General features: G+C 47.9%; 1 protein-coding gene across 2 annotated transcripts; it reads left to right on the top strand.

Annotated features, from left to right (window-relative positions):
- Nucleotides 1-532: 532 nt before the first annotated feature.
- Nucleotides 533-11892, top strand: LOC133353069 (7-alpha-hydroxycholest-4-en-3-one 12-alpha-hydroxylase-like). Of its 2 annotated transcripts, none has more exons than XM_061569173.1 (11): nt 533-648; nt 2782-2882; nt 4458-4581; nt 6414-6592; nt 7159-7335; nt 7492-7628; nt 8189-8370; nt 9484-9661; nt 10150-10337; nt 10726-10877; nt 11069-11892. In XM_061569173.1, exons 2-11 carry the CDS (start codon nt 2794-2796, stop codon nt 11211-11213), a joined length of 1551 nt encoding a protein of 516 aa, XP_061425157.1. In that variant the 5' UTR covers nt 533-648; nt 2782-2793; the 3' UTR covers nt 11214-11892. The 2 variants fall into 2 exon arrangements, with proteins under 2 accessions (XP_061425157.1, XP_061425158.1); XM_061569174.1 differs by lacking the exon at nt 533-648 and adding an exon at nt 701-949.
- Nucleotides 11893-13391: the final 1499 nt, after the last annotated feature.

Below are 13391 nucleotides of genomic sequence, written 5' to 3'. Positions count from 1 at the left end.
TGCTTCTGTCTTGGACTGGCCCCGGACCCTTCCAGGGGTCCGGCTTTTATACCCAGCACCGGTGCGTCAGCCCTGGCTCCGCCTACCTTCTAGAAAGTTGCCGAAGGGGCTCTGGGGTATCCGAGAACACCCCACAGCCCCCTCCTGCTCTGGGGCTCGGGATATTGCGACTGCCCCTGCTGGACTGTGTCTGCCCCTTCAAGTAAGTGTACATAGCCCATTTACGTCGCTACACATATATTATCAGAGCATGTTTGTTTACATGTTCACCACAAGTACATGTGGTTAAAGCGAACTTGATTCCTTGCAAAAGGTTTCTATTTGGTGTTTGAACATCTTAACACCTGTTTTATTGCCAGAAAGAGTAAAACTTATTGTTATTTTTTCAGAAACAGAATAAACATAAAACGATGGTTCTGAATATTTAGGGGAAGTGGGGGGAAGGTGGGGGGAGGTGGGGGATGTGGGAGGGAAGTGGGGGTGGGCTTGGAGTCGACTCTACAATATCCGCGTAAAGAATCGATTCCCATGCGTTCCCGCACGACCGAATCGGGAATCGATTCTTCAAATTTTCAAGAACAAATTCCGCGTGCGAGCGGTCACTCGTACCCTGTCGTCCTGAGGCAGCTCCTCTCCTCCGTGTGGCTGGTACGTGTCCGTGTTCATGGTGGTTTGCCCCAACAGTCTGTTGAGACTGTTTGCGGCGAGGGAGGTGGGCGTCTTGGTTGATGGTGTGGCAGTGTCACGGCTGGATGATTTATAACCCTTGCGAATTGTTGCAAGCGCAGACGTCGTTTGTGGAACGGGTGTAATACATTTAATGCTTGTCGTAGTCTTCCGTTTTGGGTTCGTCCACGCGTCGGCGTTTTTGCAAATAGTTGTGTTTTAAAGTTTTCGAGTTAATGCTCCAATTGACGTGGATTTGCGAGTGAATCGTCCGTGGCTTGAGGTAAGAATTCAGTACCGATTTCCGTCTTCACTGGCATCAACACCATCGTCACTGCCACCACAGTTACAGGTGTATAGTCGTTACAGCAGACATGGTCTAAACATAATATATGGTTTTGGGTCAGATCGCGTTATTTATAAATGTGTCGTAACCCTCCACCACCCGACACGGCCAAACAGTCAAAAATGTGTCACGTTTTTCAAAGGACAAAATAATTCACTTCTTTAGCCCACCGGTGTGTTGAAGAGAGAATCAACAGCATTTTTAAATTTGAGTAGTACGACGTTTCGCTGATAATTACAATCAGCTTCATCGGGCAAGAATGCACACCGGTGGGCTACAGAAGTGAATTATTTTGTCCTTTGAAAAACGTGACACATTTTTTACTGTTTGGCCGTGTCGGGTGGTGGAGGGTTACGACACATTTATAAATAACGCGATCTGAACCAAAAACCTATATTATGAATAATATTGGTCGCGAAAGCTACGTGTTAAATGGTCTAAACAGCCAACATCATCGTCATAACAGCATCACATTAAATTCAGCATCACTGATTTATTGGCGTCATTGTCACTTACATTATCATCACTAGCATTGTCATCGATGTGTGTGTTATGAAGAAGGTGCATTGCCTGAAACGTCACCTTTTTACCAGGTAAGGTCCACTGAACTATACAAGTATCGCTATTTTTCCGAAGTGACCTGGCCACGAAATAATATCTCGACGAAGTGGCTTATAATTTGGACATATATCTATAGCAACCGCATACTCTAAACCAGTGGTTCTTCACATGGGGTGTGAGACATGGCCACATTTGTTCAGAAGGTAAATTATCGAAACAAATTAAGCACGGGCACGTAAGTACAAGGAGGTCTCATAGTGTCAATGCTTACCCGAGCTCTCAATACTCTGATAGTACGCTGTTTTTGAGTTGTACGCCTTTTGGCGTCATCTGGTCCAACACCAGTGGAGACTAGGCTCTAAGAAAAGCTGTCTCGGGTGTGGACCAATCAACTTCAAGGACAGTGCATATCATTACCATTATCAGAGTTGTTTCTTTTTGTTTGCATTTTGACTGCTCGTCTTGTGGTTATTGCAAACATGATGCCTTGTATAAAGGTGTCAGTTTTGTACTAGTTTAAAGGGTAAAAACCTACTACTATATTTTGCCACTGGTAAAGGAGGTCTCATAGTACAATAACTTTGTTTCATGAAACCTGTGTACTTAGTAACATTCTACATTTTTCCAACGATTGATAATCAAAGTGGGTGCAAGGCTGCAGTGAATAACCACTGCTCTAAACGCACGTTTCGATTACAAATGTGGAAGGAAAAACAGATAAATTAGAAACTCCAAATATACAGGTCGTCATGCAACTGCGACTGGATCGTGAGCAATGACAATGGGTGTGGAAAGCCTTCATCCAGTAGGGGATTGACGAAGGCCGATGATGGTATATACAATATTGTGATGTATTTATAGTGGGCAGTAATAGAATGTGTTGAGATGTGGCATGTTATGTTGTATCGTTGTTTGTATTGTATCGTATAAAGGACCAAGTAATGTTTCAAATGTCCGTCATGACTCCGACACATTTGGCCTACTATTTTTCAAATAATGCCACAGGCTTTTTTTAATGACCATCGTGAAGGAGACGGTGTGTGTTCGTGGATAGTACAACTGAAGTATTAACCAGGGCGTCCGGGAGGCTCGAACTTTGAACCTCTGATACAAATGACAAATGCACTTCTGCTGGGCCATGTCACCGCCCCGTGTTGTATTGTGTTATATCATTGTGTTATATTGCATATTATTGCATTGTTGTGTAGAGGTGATTCATAATGGCCGGCTTGGTGCTGTTCACATCCTCATGGGTCGTGGGGTTCCTCGTCATCATCGGTCTCGTCCTGTTCGTCACACGGAGAAAACGGTGAGTGAGGCTCACCATTCTTCACCACTGCTTACCACACTGATCCGCTCATCACCACTTCTCAATCGCAACACCTTATTGCTCCTCACAGTTACCACTCCACACCAATAAAACACTCGCGATGCTTTTCCATTACACACTCGGCACTCTTCAACACTACACACCCGCCACACTTTACCATTATACACTAACCAAACCACACCACGACATTTTGTATTAAACCTCATCACACCATTGCACACCTTGCTACACCTAAAAAAATCATAGCATACCTAACCACTGTTCACCTCAGCACTACACATTTCCACCCCATTACACACCTCATTATTACACATTCCACCAAACTAATCAAACTAATAAGTACCATGGCCTAATCTTCTTCTATATATATGAAGAGCAGTCGGAGACTGGTTTAAGCACTTTTTTATTTCTCCAACTCGTTCCAAAACCAACCCCGAACACGGGTCTCACAGCCCCTTTTAACCCCTCCATCTCCGCCCTCGCTCCCAATACACATACACGTCTGGCACGCCTGGTCATTGTCCTTTAACCCCTGACCCCTGTCCAGCGCATTCCCGTGCGTGTGATTGGTGCGTGTTATAGTGAGAGTGGAGATTTCGTGTCTGCGTGGTGCGTGTGTGTGAGGGTGGCTCGCAGATCCCTTATATCTATAAAAGTCAAAAATTGTCTGTTTGTGGGTTTGTGTGTGGCTTTGTGTGTGTTCGCGCGCTTGCGGACGATTTCGCTCTCCAACTGTGGGGTTTACGTTAAATAAAAATAGCCAGGTACCATGCCGTAAGCCCTGCCGTGAGCAAGCGCTATTCCTTTTTCACATCCGTCAACTTTAAATTAGTTTAATTTGCGATTTAGTGAGATTTTTGCATGCTATCTCTTTATATTTTTTATTTATGACGCGTGCACGTGCCTTTGGTGGGGGGGACGGCCCATGCATACACTAAACGCTCAGGTAAATTCTTGACTGTGTGATGTCCCCCCCACCCTGATGCGCGCAGTTACTACTATACAGTCGGTAGATGCTACCACTATAGGCCATAGATGTTACTGCAGAGCGGCCGGGGAGATCGTGGCTAGGGGGAGGTGGGGGGTGGGCGTCAGGGGTAGCAGCCCAGCCCCAGCCTGCCAAGGTGCCACCTCGGCCGGCTGGACAATCTAGGCGAAGCCAAAGGCTCTGCATGGGACTAGGCCTCACCACGCCACTCTGTCAGGTGATTACTTTGTGCTATAGAGTCGATAAATACTGCTATAGAGTCAACATGTACTACTGTAGTGATAACAGGTACCACCACAGTCAGTACGCACTGCTGTTAGATTTTGAAGAGGAGTTTGGAAATATTTTTTGGGCCCGGGCAATGCCGGGTATATAAGCTAGTGGGCTATAAAACTGGTAGCACACCCCTCCTCCTGTCCCTAATGCGTGAACTATATCTCTAGCCCCTCTCCTCATTCCCTGGCCTTGCTCTGTTCCCCCCAATCAATACCCACATGCCCCCCCCACCTCAATGCCCCTCCACATTCCAACCCATCAAAGCCGTTTGTGCCCCCCCCCCCCCCCAGGCGCCCAGGAGAGCCTCCTCTTGATAAAGGCCTCATCCCATGGCTGGGCCACGCCATCGAGTTCCGGAAAAATGTGTACGCCTTCCTGCGGCGCATGCAGCGCAAGCACGGAGACACCTTCACGGTCAGCAGCAGCAGTGGGGACAGTGGGAACAAATAAACGTGGTACAAATAAACGGGATATGATGGGAAGCAGAATATCTCGCACAATAACAAAATAGGGCAGATCAACATGCACGTGCATTGTAGTGAGTGCTGTATTATAATGCAATTTACACAAACAGGGAGTTTAATGTCGCAAGAAGACTTGCAGATCTCCTCAGGCATCTTATTTGTGAAGAGGATGTCCTAGGAAGACCAGGACAGGTGACAACCGTAGTGGGGGTAAGTAACTTCTACGCAAACTCTCCTATGCCTAGGTTACAAAACCAAAAAGTACAAACTTCATTTTTAAAAATGTGGGGGCCGCTAATTTTGACATTTTGGTTTTAAGATTAGTTTAGTTATTACCTTTTCTTTCCAGTCAATTCGATGCCTCTAACTTGCACATCTGATGCATGTATCCCTCTCTCAGTATAATTCCAAGCATGCACCTCCTCTCCCGTGATTTTCTGTAGCCATTTTGTTTCACTTTCTTTGTATGTCAAATGTGGTTGTTTTATTCCTTAAGCACATTGGTTATTTTCATTCAGTTTAGTTTTTCAAAAGAATTGCAACCTACTCTTGTCCACCTCTTTATTTCATCCTTTTAATCCCGGTCAGCCTTCACATAAAGCCTGATGTCTATTCCAGTTGTGTTCCTCCAACACAAATCTTCATTTGTTTGTTGAACTCTACTTGTTTTTTACATACTTATCTTGAGCCCCACATTGCAGCCTTCTTTTTAAATTGTGTTGCCCCTCACACCAACATGGCATGACCAAGTGTGGACTCAAATTCTGACAGTGAATAACTAAATAAGATCCAGACTAAAACCTGAATAGAATTACACAGGTTGTCTTCAACTAGACTAAGACTATGACTAATATAAAATGTACTCTTTGGTTTTTTTGGTAAAGTCACGTAGGTAAAAAATAGAATAAATTAAATCACGACGTTTCGGAGGAAACACAAGCTTCCGTCTTCAGAGGCACCGTCACAGCAAAACGATTGTATCAAGTGACGGTGCCACCTGAAGACGGAAGCTTGTGTTGCCTCCGAAACGTCGTGACTCAATTTATTTATATTTTATTTTTTACCTACGTGACTTTACCGAAAAAACAAAGAATATGGACCCTTGCCATCACGAAAACTTCAAATCTAGAATATAAAATGTGCTGAATAAATTCATCCTACTGTGTACGTGTGTGCACTTGAAATTGTGCGTGCCAATCATCTGCGTCTGTGCTTGGCACAAGCACCATGGTGATGTCACCGCCACTTAGAGGCCAATGGACAGCGGTTGTTTATTGTTGTAACTTAGTGGATAGCACATATCACTACAAACTCAGTGAAGATTGTTTTATTTCAACTCATGGCCAACATCAGTGGTAAATATGGGCCTCCCCTAGGTCAACTCAGCTATAATTTCACAGCTGTGCGGCGCTGGCCACATCACCACCTTGCGCACCCTGACGTCCTCCGCCAACTTCCTGTTCTTTGGGTTCAAGGATGATATACAATCGTCGGCTGTTCTTCGAAGTCTGCATGTGGCTTCATTGATAAATTCGGGAGACACAGCACTTGTCACTTAATGCAGAGCCACGTGGGTAGTCGGGCTGATCGAGATCGACGCTATCTTCGTTCCTGGTGCTACATCTCCTCCTGTGCAACGAGATTCTTTTCAAATTTTCGGACGCCCTTTTTAATGGCGTGGTGCCACACACTACTCGCTAACAGCACTCGCTTCAGCAGCCTGCGTAGGCAATATGCTGGATCTTTTCATTGTCTCTTTGTGTCTCCCCTGCACCGCCGCAGGTGTGCTTGGGCGGGAAGTACATCACGTTCATGCTGGACCCACACGAGATGGCGGCCGTGGCGCGCGAAGCACGCACCGCGCTTGACTTCAAAAAGTTTGCACGCCAGCTCGTCTTGATAGTCTTTGGCGTAAACTACAAGGTCGAGTTCCATAAGGCCACCAGCGCCATCAACGTTAGGTGCGGCACCTCAAGCTACAGCTCACACCAAAGCTCACTCGTGATCCTTTTAACTCTGGCGCAGGGTGGCGCAGTGGTAACACAAGCTTGTGTTGCACTATTGAGTGTGGTGCATGATCCAGTCACCTCAGGCAATCAAACCAGAGCACCTAGGTATGTACGCTGACCTGCCAGCAAGCCTCCGACACTTCACCGTGGCCTCAAGGTGCAACCAGCCTGGCTCATGCACCATGGTGATGTCTCTGCCACTTTGTGGCGAATGGCGGTTGTTGGTGTGCTCTTGCGTGTGCTCATGTGGGGAGCTGTAGTGTAGTGGGTAGCCCACTGACCTGGCTTTACTTGCCACTCACAGCCAACATCCGTGACGAATATCTGTTGGAGCCCTCCCCGGGGTCGACTTAGTCATAAATTAGTCCTTGGTATGGTATGTAAGCAGCACTTGGGAGACAAGGTCAGCCAAGTTATGGGATGATGAAACACTCCCTTGCTCCAACAGCTGCACGGGGGACCGTTGTGTGCTCACATGTGTCACGTGTGCATGGTCGCGTGTGCGTGTCGCCTCGCAGCCACTTGCAGGGCGACGGGCTGGTCGCCATGACAGACGCCATGATGTCCCAGCTGCACCTGCTCATGGGGCCAGGCTCATTCAATGAAGGAAACGGTCGTGGGGGGTGCGGAGGGCACTGGGATGCGAAGTGGCATGAATCTGGTCTCTTTAACTTCTGCTATGACATCGTGTTCAGGTATGCTACACTGAGTTATGCTCCTCTTCTTATGCTCCCCTCTTGGTATTTTCCCTCTGTTGTTTTCATTGTGATTTTTCGACATCGTTATCATTGCCATCGTCATCATTGTGGTTATCATCGTTATTGAGTAATGCCTGTCCATGCTGTACGTAGAGCCGGCTACCTGGCTGTATTTGGCCAGGAACCGGGCGGGCCAGCTGTGCAGACCACACGCTCCCTAGAGGTGTTCAAGGAGTTCCGCAAGTACGATCAGCTGTTCCCCGCCATCGCCACTTCCACGCTCTGGCCCGGTATGACACAATGTTCATGATATGTCTCTCAAGTATCTTTTATAACTGCAGTGCCCGGAGAACACCCACAGGCCTACAGAGATTTTATCAATTGTCACGAATGTGAGGTCAGCATTCGACTAAACAAATTAAATATTTTGTCCCGTTTGTGTTATCTGTCATGCATGTTTTGTCTCGTGTGGCCCATTGTCATAACTGTAACTGCCCAGCAAGCTACTCATTTGTTCACCAACCCAGTTACTCAACCACCCGCTCACCTACCCACTCACCCGCTCACCTACCCACTCACCCGCTCAATTACCTGCTTACCCACATGATTACCCACTTACGCATCCGCTCTCCCACACCCTTACCCACTCACTCCCCCACATGCTCACCTGCTCATCCACTTACTCACCCACTGACTCACTCACCCACCCACTCAACTGCTTGACCGTCCTCTTGTTCCCCAGCTCACTTGTCCCTCCGTTGTGTGTTTTTTAAAACACCCCCTCACCTCTATCTCTCCCTCCCCCCTCCCTACACATCCCACCCCTCCCCCAATTCCCTCCTCGGCGCAGCCCAGCGGAAGGAAGCAGACCGACTCAAGTCGTGGTTCTGGGGGCATTTGACGGCGTCATTGCTGCGTGTGCGTGAGCACGTCAGCCCCTGGATCTTGGCCCGCGACGAAACGCTTGCCGAGTTGCAGGCCGACAACGAGACCCGCGATCGCACCTTGTTAATGATGCTCTGGGCCTCTCAGGTAAGGCCCCTGAATTAGCCCTGCAGCAGAGCCTTGTGTGTGGGGGGGGGGGGGGGTGTTGATGTACAAAACTCACAACACTGTTCATGTTTAAACAGGCTTTTAAAAATTGTTAAACACTAAAAGGAATGAGTAACGATGCGATTTGCTTTTGTCTATAATTATAACAAGCAAACTGCATCTCCTTTGGATGTGGGCTTCCGTACATCCCAGACAGCCAGCCAGCAAAACTTGTTATCTTGTATAGAGCCCTCTCTCCACCTTCCTCTTGCATTCCTCTGTACTATGTATCCCAGTTCATCTCTATTTCTCGATTTGTTACGTTCTCAATTCCTGTCCCTTTTTCTCCCTCTCCCTCCCTCTATATTCCTCTCTTCCACTGTATCTTCCCTACCCCTATCTCTTTGTTTATCTCACTCTCATTATTCCAACTTCTCCCTTGCCCATCTCAATCTCTCTTGCCTCTCCCGAATCCTCTCACTGTTTGTCATCTTCCCTCGCCCTCCTTTTTATTTTCTGCTCTCTTTTACCTCTCCGTTTCACACCCTTTCACTCTCTCCCTACCCCTCTCCTCTGCGTTCCTCTCCATCTCTTCCTCCCTCCTCTATCACCCTTCCTCACCTCCTGCTATCTCTCTCTTCTATCGCATGTGGGAGATATACGGCCAGGCTGAAGGGTGGAAGGATGGGGGGGGGGGAGAGCCATGATGTCAGCGCAACGCACAAACCCGACTCAACACTGTGGGATCATCACGCAGATCTGCATGATGATGTCACCTCTGCACATGCGCGCTTGCTTGTGTGCCAGGAATCCAGCCAGAAAAAACTTTTCTCTAATACATACGGTGCGAAAGAAGTTCAATATACGTACGCCAATTTGGCTAATTTTGCTTAAAGTGCCGACATACCCATAACTACACCTGCGAAGTACGCATTGGTTTAATACGTTTTTACTTGACTATAAGAATTTACCTTGGCAAGTCAGGAGGTGGCGCCCTTAATACGCACGGTGAGCGATGGAATTTGATGAAATTGTTTGATCGACCAACCTGGCCTCCAAAGTGCAGGCGGGCAGCAAAGCGACCACAGGCTGAAATGTCCCCCATGTGACCAGGGTAACACGGGCCCCGCGTCGTTCTGGACGCTGGCGTATCTGATGAGGCACACGATCGCCATGGCGGCAGTGCGCGCCGAGGTGCAGCAGCTGCTGGAGGCGACGGGGCAGAGCGACGGCGCGGAGACGCGAGTGATCTCGCTGACGCGTGACGCGCTCGTCAACACGCCCGTGCTGGGTGTGTCTACGCACGTGCCCACTCACCTGATCACTCGCTTACTCGGCCACCTGCCCACCCACTCGCCTATCCGCTTAATCTAATACTCACAGAGATCACCACCCCCCTGTATAGCCTTTAACAAACTTTTCGGGCAAGTGCGATTGGCGAACAACTTTGAAGGCCGACAGAGTATACGAGGAGGTGGGTGGCAAGCATCACGACTGTCCACCTTTGTTACCGCAATGCTGACGTTTACACACTGCATCAGGTACTCATTTTAAACTGAGTCGATAGAGGGGAGGACAAGAACCGGTTCAGATATTTATCACCAATGTTTGCCGCGAGCGGGAATCAAACTCGGTTCGCCGGGTTCATAGCACAGTGCGCCAACTACTGCTCAAATGCTCCCCACAATCACCTGCTCACGCACCCGTAATGTGCATGCCGCATCAGTGCGACTTGGCATCATGACTCCTCCTTACCCCTCGCCCCTCTTCCCCATGCAGACAGCGTAATTGAGGAGGTGCTTCGCCTACGCTCGGCTCCCATTCTCATACGTGCCGTGTGCCAGGACAAGACGCTGCAGGTTCCAGGCGCCAGCGGGCCAGGCCCCAAGCTCCGCGCCGGTGATCGTGTCGCCATGTTCCCTCACCTGAGCCCCCACATGGACCCTGAGATCCACGTGGATCCCGAGGTGGGGGAGACTGCTGTCTGTGCGTGTCTGTCGATGACGCCCGGGCATGTGCTCTGGTCTCCTCCCACACCAAGAAAAATACTCGTTGAGATGGAATGACCAATTAGGTGGCAGTACAGAGAGTAATCATAGTAACAATATTGTAGTTATACTGTGTTGGGAGGTTTTTTCTGGTTTTCTCCAGACTCCTCCCACACACAAAAACTAACCAAGTAATTTACTAAACAATTCCAAGCAGGATTGTGATATTCTTGCGACTCAGTGCATCCTTCATTTTGAAAAACGAGCACCCGATTAGGCCATCCTCTTGTTCCGCTGCGCCCCATGGCAACTGCCTTGCAGCTCACCTGCTCATCTGTGACGCGTTGTCTCATTCCGCCGTCGGCAGGAATTTAAGTTCGATCGCTTCCTGAACGAAGACGGCTCCAAGAAGACGGACTTCTTCAAGTCTGGACGCAAGCTCCGGTACCCCACAATGCCCTGGGGTGCCGGTGTGTCCATCTGTCCTGGGAGATTCTTCGCCACCAACGAGATCAAACAGTGAGTTCCCCTTTTGTGATGAGTGCCGGATAAACGCAGGGTCCTGAGGGGATGCAGCCCGGGCCAAAATTTATATTACTGCTACAATCTCTAGCTTTAAGTGGGGGGGGTCATCGTGCTTGTGCTCATGCGTCAATGTGCATGCGTCAATGTGCATGTGTCAATGTGCGTGTGTGCGTGGCTCTGCTCAGGTTCATTGTGCTGATACTGATCCACTACGACATCGAGTTCTGCGACCCCGCCACTAAAGTGCCAGACATCAACGTGTCACGATTCGCATTTGGCGTCATGCACCCAACGCACGAAATTTGCTTTCGTTACCGCCCGCGCTTCTGAACAGCGGTCGACACTACCCTCCTTGCCCGGTCTCTTAACCCTGCCCTGCTGCTCTTTCTCCCTCTCCTGTGAAGTTGCAGTTTGTATCTCCGACATCTCTCAAATTAGACGATGAAGGCTGTTTCAGTCGCTTGAAACTGTTCGTCCATCTTTGATTGTTAAACCTGTTTGGTTAAACTCTTGTCCATTCTCCCACCTGTTAATCTGGCAGTACATCTGTCAGTGCATCTCTCTGTACAATTATCTCTTGGTTCGTCTGTTTATCTCCGTCTATATTTCTGCCCATCTGACTACATGTCCGTTTCTGTGCTGCATGGCTGTCTCTCCACCTGTTTGTCCAACTATCTGTCGGCCTGCCGTTTGTCCATCCACCTGTTAATCTTATCTCCATTTTCATGTATCTGCCCACATGTGTATGTATTCATCTATCCTTTCATTAGTCTGTCATTATCATAAATCTTACTGACTGCTTTAATTGAATTCTGTGAAGGTCAGCGACGTAAATATGGGTGCTGCAACCCAGATAGAATTGCAACATTATCTGATGTCGTGCCTTGTGTTAAATACGTCTTTGGCATGGAAAGTAAAGTGTTGTTTATTCGATTAAACGTTGTTTGGAAAAAAAAATACAAAGGGTGGATGAATTAATTGCAGTATATGCATCCTGCAAACAACATATCCTACTCCCGAAAAGAATAAAATATTCATAAAATCAAGTGTACACGTATTTTATAACTTATATAAAGATTTACGGTTATATCTAGTTTAGAAATAGCATTGTCACCCATGCACATTGCATCTCACAATCGCTATGTAACAAACAAGCTGGAAGACAGCAACCAGGTGGTGAGCCGGCGCTTTCAACAATTGCCCAAGCTCTGCAATCCTCTATATTTTAAGATGTTTTGAGCCAATTAATGAGTGCAGAATGCATGTGGGAAGAAAATGGAGCCAACCAGAGAAAGCCGACGTGTGCGAGGGAGCAACACTATATACCACCTCCTGGCAAGGCATGGTATCCATGGGAAATGATTAACAATAATTGTACGATCTACAAACTCTTACCTCCACAGTGCTGGATTATAGGTGTGCCCCACCACCACTAAAGATGCACAGAATGAGTTTTAGGTTAAAGTAACCTACACTTGACATTGCATCCAATCAGTGACAAATTATGCGACTGGACTAAAAACTACACGTAAATTACTGTACAGAACCAAATGCCAGAGTAACAATTCCTTCAGCTTTTATATGTTTAGTTTTTATTTTAAAGCTAAGCAACTTCAGTTTCCCAGATTTTTTAAAGTTATTTTTCCTATCTAATCTCCACTTCAGCTGCCACGTGGGCTGGGTGACCTTGGAAAGGGTCACGGCCACATGACAACAGACTGCGCCATGGACGTTCAAGGTTTTACAAGAGGCAACCGGGTAAAGGTTGGGGGCAGGGTGCACAGATGGAGGTTACAGGGTGGATGGCATGAGGTTGCAATGATTTTTGGTTGAAGTTGACCATTTAACAAAAAAAAACACATTCCTGCGGAGGGAGCTGGTAGGAACGTTGGGTTGCTCGGTCAATGGCCAGGGTCAACGGCGGCGTGGTGTATTCCGCAAATATGCCGGACTGTGAGGGCGGGCACAAGCCGGCGTGAGTAGGTTAAACGTTGAGTTTTATAAGGGCACCACGGGGTGACCAGCCCCTCCCCACCCAGCCCCACTCCTCCCACCCCCCACCCAGCCCCACCCTCCCCACCCAGCCCCTCCCCACCCAGCCCCTCCCTTCCCACCCAGCCCCTCCCTGCACGACGGACACAATAATCCCCTGTGGGCTGGTGTAACCAGGAGGTTCCTACCAGGATAAGCTTGGACTTATTGCGCGGTTGAAAGTGAAGTTTGCGGTGATGGATTTGTCATCCAAGGCAACCGACTACAGAAAACTGTCCGATAAAGAACCGGTTTTTCAACCAGTACAGAACCTTTCTAGATTTGAAGTTTTCGTGACTGCAAGGATCCATACTCTTTGGTTCTTTCGGTAAAGTCACGTAAGTTTAATTTAATTTATGTTTATTTTATTCTTTTTTCATCTACGTGACTTTACCGAAAGAACCAAAAAGTACAGTACAGAACCCTCATTGCGCGTGATGAAGAACCGTCGTCTGATACAGAACCCTCATTTCACGT

The sequence above is a fragment of the Lethenteron reissneri genome, chromosome 42 (assembly GCF_015708825.2).
Source record: "Lethenteron reissneri isolate LAM-NWPU_2019-01 chromosome 42, ASM1570882v1, whole genome shotgun sequence".
Classification (NCBI taxonomy): Eukaryota; Metazoa; Chordata; class Hyperoartia; order Petromyzontiformes; family Petromyzontidae; genus Lethenteron; species Lethenteron reissneri.
This window is presented reverse-complemented; position numbering and strand designations above follow the sequence as displayed.

Coding starts and splice junctions, on each gene's coding strand:
- LOC133353069 (XM_061569173.1), top strand. CDS start 2,794: ATGGCCGGCTTGGTGCTGTTCACATCCTCATGGGTCGTGGGGTTCCTC. Junction 7,336..7,491: donor TGCTATGACATCGTGTTCAG/GTATGCTACACT, acceptor TGCTGTACGTAG/AGCCGGCTACCTGGCTGTAT. Junction 10,878..11,068: donor GCCACCAACGAGATCAAACA/GTGAGTTCCCCT, acceptor GGCTCTGCTCAG/GTTCATTGTGCTGATACTGA.